At 42.5% G+C, this 5,345-nt stretch overlaps 1 protein-coding gene and 1 non-coding gene across 2 annotated transcripts; one reads left to right on the top strand and one right to left on the bottom strand.

Annotated features, from left to right (window-relative positions):
* The first annotated feature begins 1,847 nt into the window (after window positions 1–1,847).
* Window positions 1,848–4,304, top strand: LOC125198115. The gene has a single exon (XM_048096556.1). It carries the CDS (start codon window positions 1,848–1,850, stop codon window positions 4,302–4,304), a length of 2,457 nt encoding a protein of 818 aa, XP_047952513.1.
* LOC125198116 lies at window positions 2,343–2,449 on the bottom strand. Its single transcript, XR_007172349.1, has one exon. It is a non-coding gene; the product is annotated as a small nucleolar RNA R71 (small nucleolar RNA).
* Window positions 4,305–5,345: the final 1,041 nt, after the last annotated feature.

Raw genomic sequence — 5,345 nt, 5'->3', positions numbered from 1 at the left:
TTCGCCGACTTCCCATTCGTGGCTCGGCCATCACATGCCTTCTGCAGCTTTGGGTCCTCAAACTGGACCATCGCTTCCAACAACCTCTTAGTCACAAGGACCTCCATTGTTTCGAAAGGGCTCTCCTCCACGGCTGGTATCTCAGCCTCCTCTTCTTCAGTTGGATGGGCAAACGGCACACGGATCACCTCCGGCTCGCTAATCACCACAGTGGTGTTCTGACAAACTCATATTTTAGGCTTGTTTTATGGGTGATTAAAGAGTGCTTTTGATGGTTTAAGATGTTAAATACAAGTTTTTTCACCGCATATACACTAATTAGGTGAGTTGATGGGTTTGTCGTAGTTTTGTGATGAAAACAGGTTGAAACGAGCCGAAGCTGAAATTCGAGGAGTTCTCCAGAAGGAAAACCCGACCGGGTGTTTTCCATCTCTCGGAACACCCGGTCGGGTGTTTTGAAGTAGCCTTGTGGACTCCAGGAGGAAAACCCGACCGGGTGTTTTCCATTTCTCGGAAAACCCGGTCGGGTGTTTTGCAAAATAGCGGGCTTCGGGAAGAAAACCCGGTCGGGTGTTTTATCACCTACAAATCACCCGACCGGGTGTTTGCTAATTTGTCCTGATTTTCACTCCGAGTATAAAAGGGGTTCTAACTCAATTTAGAACCCTAACTTCCCCCACTGCAAATTGAGAGAAAAATCGAGAGATTCAAGAAGATTGAAGGCAAGGAGGCTTCCATCTTCAAGTGATTGAAGAAGAAAGATCCTCCCCAACATCAAGTCTACCTTAGGGAGTTCTATTATCTTTTCTTACTATGTTTTCCTTTGATGTTTTTGTATTTTCCTTTGTCCTAGTTTCTATTATGAGTAGCTAAGTTCTTATTAGGGATATTGGTGAAGTTTGTATGGAATCCATGGGTTAAACCTCGAATTATGCTTATCTATCTCTTTTGTGGTGGTTTTGTTGGTTATTGTGTTTGTTTCATTGTCTAATTGATTAGCTACCAATTGGATATGTTTTGTTCTAATTATTGCCATTGAGAGATGCTTGATTAGATTGATAAATAACCAACAACTCCGTGCGTTGTATGTGCTCGAGAGAGGCATAGCTAGAGAGAGGGCTTGGGTCCGTAGGTTTTAGGAGTCGGTTTCGAAGTGTAGGGAGGAGACTCCGACATTAGAGGCCGATCAACGCGTTAGGTGCACCCGAGAGGGGGTCTAGCCAATTAACCCGACCTTCCTAGCCACACATAAGACCATTTAGATGAGCATGATCCCTAGGTGAACACCCGTGATCCATACCAACGGATCCATATCCCTACCTTCCCAATTTGAGTGAAAACTACCCTTATTTGCTTTATTTTCCTAATTTGCTATTTGTTTACTTGTTCTGTGATCTTAGTTAAGAAAAAAACCCAAAAACCCCTTCTATTAGTCTAGATAGTGTTCAAAGTTGCATCGTAGTACTCAAGCCGGCATTTAGTCTTCGAGGATCGATAATTTCAACTTGCCACGTGCTACATACCCCATACACTTGTGGGTGACATATTTATTGCAAATTTAGCATGAGTCAAGTTTTTGGCGCCGTTGCCGGGGACTAATTTGCTTTTGTGTTTGATATTGTGATAAAATAGAGAATACTAGTTTAGACATTTACTTGCTTTATTTAGTTTAGTTTTCTAGTTTAGCTCTAATTTTCCTTTGTTTCCTCTCTTGTGTTGTGTAGGTTTTTATGCTCACGCGCTCAAGGCATTTACCCCTTGAGCCGATTAATTTAGAGATAGAAGCCGCCAATAGAAGAAGAGGAGGACGAAGGAGGAGAGCACGAGCTCAACATCTAGTTGAGCCAATGGAAAATCCAAATGGGAACAACGAGGAAGTACCACCTCCACCTCCACCTCCCCTTAATCAAGACCAAATCATCCTCCAACTACAACAACAAATGGAGGAGATGAGAAGGGAAAGAGAGGAGGAAAGGAGAAGAGATGCACCGGTTAGAAATGCATTTGGGAACGTTAATATCCCAATGCCACCCATTGATCCAAGAGTGAATGCCAACAATTTTGAGTTGAAGACGGCATTGATCCAATTTGTGGAGCAACGTGTTTTCTCGGGAAGGCCCACGGAGGATCCTAATATGCACTTAGCCAAATTCTTGGAGATTGCCAACACTACCAAGCTTAATGGGGTTCCCGAAGATACAATCAAGCTTAGGCTATTCCCTTTCTCATTGACGGGATATGCTAGAGATTGGTTTGATAACCTTGAGCCGGGCTCGGTTATAAGTTGGGACGACTTAGCCAAAAAGTTCTTGGAGAGGTTCTTCCCTCTTAGCTCTACTCTCAACCTACAAGCGGAGATCTCCCACTTTAAAATGAAGAGCCAAGAGTCTATGTTCGAAGCATGGGAGAGATTCAATGCTTTGTTGAAGAAGTGTCCTAACCATGGGTTGTCTCCGGGCCATCAAGTGAGCCTTTTCTATAATGGATGCTCGGAATTTATCAAAAGTCAACTAGACTTTGGTTCGGGGGGATCATTCTTGGACAAAGGGGTTGATGAGTGCAAGAAGATGCTTCAAAGGCTTGCATACACTAGCAAGAGTTGGAGCTCGGGTCGAGATGGCTCTATGCCGGTAGCTTCGGTTGTTGATTCGGATGCATTCAATCTCCTCAACCAACAAATGATGATTCTCAATCAAAAGGTGGATAGCATAAGTTTGGGGATGGCACCCAATGTAGAGCCTCAACCTACCGTAGAGGATGTTAATTATGTGCATCAAGGAGGAAATCAAAGGAACTTCTACAATTATCGCCCCAACAATGGGGGTGGTAATTATCGTCCATCCTTCAATACACATCCAAATCTTTCGTATGGGAATCCGAATAATGCTATTCAACCAAGTGGGGTTAACAATTCACCTAGCACTTCAAAGTCTTCAAGTGATGTTACCAATGAGCTTCTAAAAGCTTTGATGGAGAAGACCGATGGGATTATGGAACACTCTACCAAGAGAATTGATAAAGTTGAGACGGCGGTGGTAGAAGTTGCTACAAGAATGGGGGCCTTGGAGCACCAAATGAGTCAAATTGCTCAAACCGTGGGTCAACTTCATCAACCGGGGCAATTCCCAAGCACTACAATTCCAAATCCGAAAGATTGCAAGGCAATCTACTTGAGGAGTGGGACAAGTTATGAGAGTCCTCCTATGCCCGAAGTGGAAGCTAAGGAAGTACCCGAAGAAGAGAAAGAAGAAGAGGAAATAGAGGTGGAGTCACCTAATATGCCATCCGAGGGTCAACCCGAGGCAATTATTCCTCCCAAGCCCATGGAAGTCAAAATTCCTTTTCCTCAAGTGGTGCACAAGAAGAAATTAGATGAGAAGTTTGCAAAGTTCCTTGAGATCTTCAAGAGGGTGCACCTCAATATACCTCTCATTGAGGCACTCCAACAAATGCCCGGCTATCTCAAATTCTTGAAGGAGATTATGTCAAAGAAGAAGAAGTTGGTTGATTATGAAACCGTGAGCTTGACCGAGAATTGTAGTGCAATCATCCAACAAAAGATGCCGGCAAAGATGAAAGATCCGGGAAGCTTCAACATCTCTTGTGTGATCGGGAATGATAGGCAAACTAAGGCCTTGTGTGATTTGGGGGCAAGCATAAATCTTATGCCCTTAAGCTTCTTCCGGAAGTTAAAGTTTGGTGTTTTGAAGCCGACCACCATCACCCTTCAAATGGCGGATAAGTCCGTCAAGTTCCCCAATGGAATTCTTGAAAATGTCTTAGTAAGGGTGAATGATTTTATCTTCCCCGTGGACTTTGTAGTCTTGGACATGAAGGAGGATCCTAATGTTCCTCTCATTCTTGGAAGGCCATTCCTTGCAACCGGGAAAGCTTTAATTGATGTCACCAAGGGAGAACTCACCCTTAGGCATGGAAACAAGACGGCTATCCTCTCTATGTTAGACAAGATGAAACGCCATGAAATGGAAGAATCCAAGAGAGTAGAAGATGTGCCTTTGGAAATTGAAGAGTGCAAGGTGATACAAGTGTCTAAGGATGTTGAAGTTGAGAAGCCCTTGGAGGAGATCTTGGTCCCTAATTGGTTCTTTGAGCTTGAGAATGAAACAAGTTTGGGGGAGCAAAAGAAGGAGGTGCCAAAATGGGCAAATGGTGAATCTCATGGAGTTGACCTTGGAGAAAATGACAAGCCTATTTGGTGGAAAAAGCGGCTAAACAAGCTCTATTTGGCCGCAAAAGCTAGGACGGGCCCCGATGAGGTGATCCAAGTGAGCTTGGACCATTAAGTGAAAGCTTGAAGACCGTCGGGCAAACGACGTTAAACAATTGCGCTATGGGGGAGGCAACCCCTAGTAGGTACAATTTTATTTTGTGTCAATGTGTTTTTCTCTCATTTTTATGTTTTTTTTCTTTGTTTTAGTGTGTTGGAATAGGAAAATGGGAACAAAAGAGTGAAAAATGGAAGGAAAGAAAAAAAATGGGTTGGAGTCCAGTGGAAAAACCCGACCGGGTGTTTTTCATTTTCTGAAAAACCCGGTCGGGTGTTTTGTCGAATATATAACTGGCAGTCGCAGAAACACTCGGCTCTCACCCGACAGAAACACCCGGCACTCCTCCTTCGCGAAACCCTAACCCCCAAATCCGAATTCCGGTGATTTCCTCTCAATTTCTCCCTTCCAATCTCACTTCTACACTTTAATATCTCTTCTACTCTCTCTTTTACGCATTTTAAACCGATTAATCGGTGGAAATTTTGGTGAGAACAAGGTGAAGAAGCTAATTTTCAAATTTCACTTCAATTAAACCCCAAAGGTATGAACTTCTCCCTCTTTTCTTCTTTACCCATGGATTATTGTTGAGTATTGAGTGATTCATGGAAGATTATGATGAATTTGGTGCATAATTGTGGGTTTTTGAGGATTAAGAGTGCATTTGTTGTAGAATTGCTAGAATGGGTGAGAATTTAGAACTTGTTTGCATAATGTGAAGTTGAATGTGTTGATATGTTGCCTTGTTGGACATTGTTTCTCATTTGTTTAATGTTGATGAAGAGTTGGATTGTTGAATGATAATACTATCAAAGGATGGTGTAGTTGTGAGTAATTTTGGTTTGAATTGTTAACAATTGTGATTGATTGGTCTTGGGGGAGAATTTGGCTACAAGCATGAGGATATGAAGTGAAATCTTTGAGCTTTACATGTTAAAACAAGGATAGGATGAGTTTGTGAATCTCTTGAACTTCAATGGAGACTTTGTGCTTAGTTTTTTTTTTTATGATATATGATTTGATTGTTGATATATAAGCACTTAATGGGGGTGATACCTA

Source organism: Salvia hispanica, unplaced genomic scaffold (assembly GCF_023119035.1).
Source record: "Salvia hispanica cultivar TCC Black 2014 unplaced genomic scaffold, UniMelb_Shisp_WGS_1.0 HiC_scaffold_1216, whole genome shotgun sequence".
Classification (NCBI taxonomy): domain Eukaryota; kingdom Viridiplantae; phylum Streptophyta; class Magnoliopsida; order Lamiales; family Lamiaceae; genus Salvia; species Salvia hispanica.
This window is presented reverse-complemented; position numbering and strand designations above follow the sequence as displayed.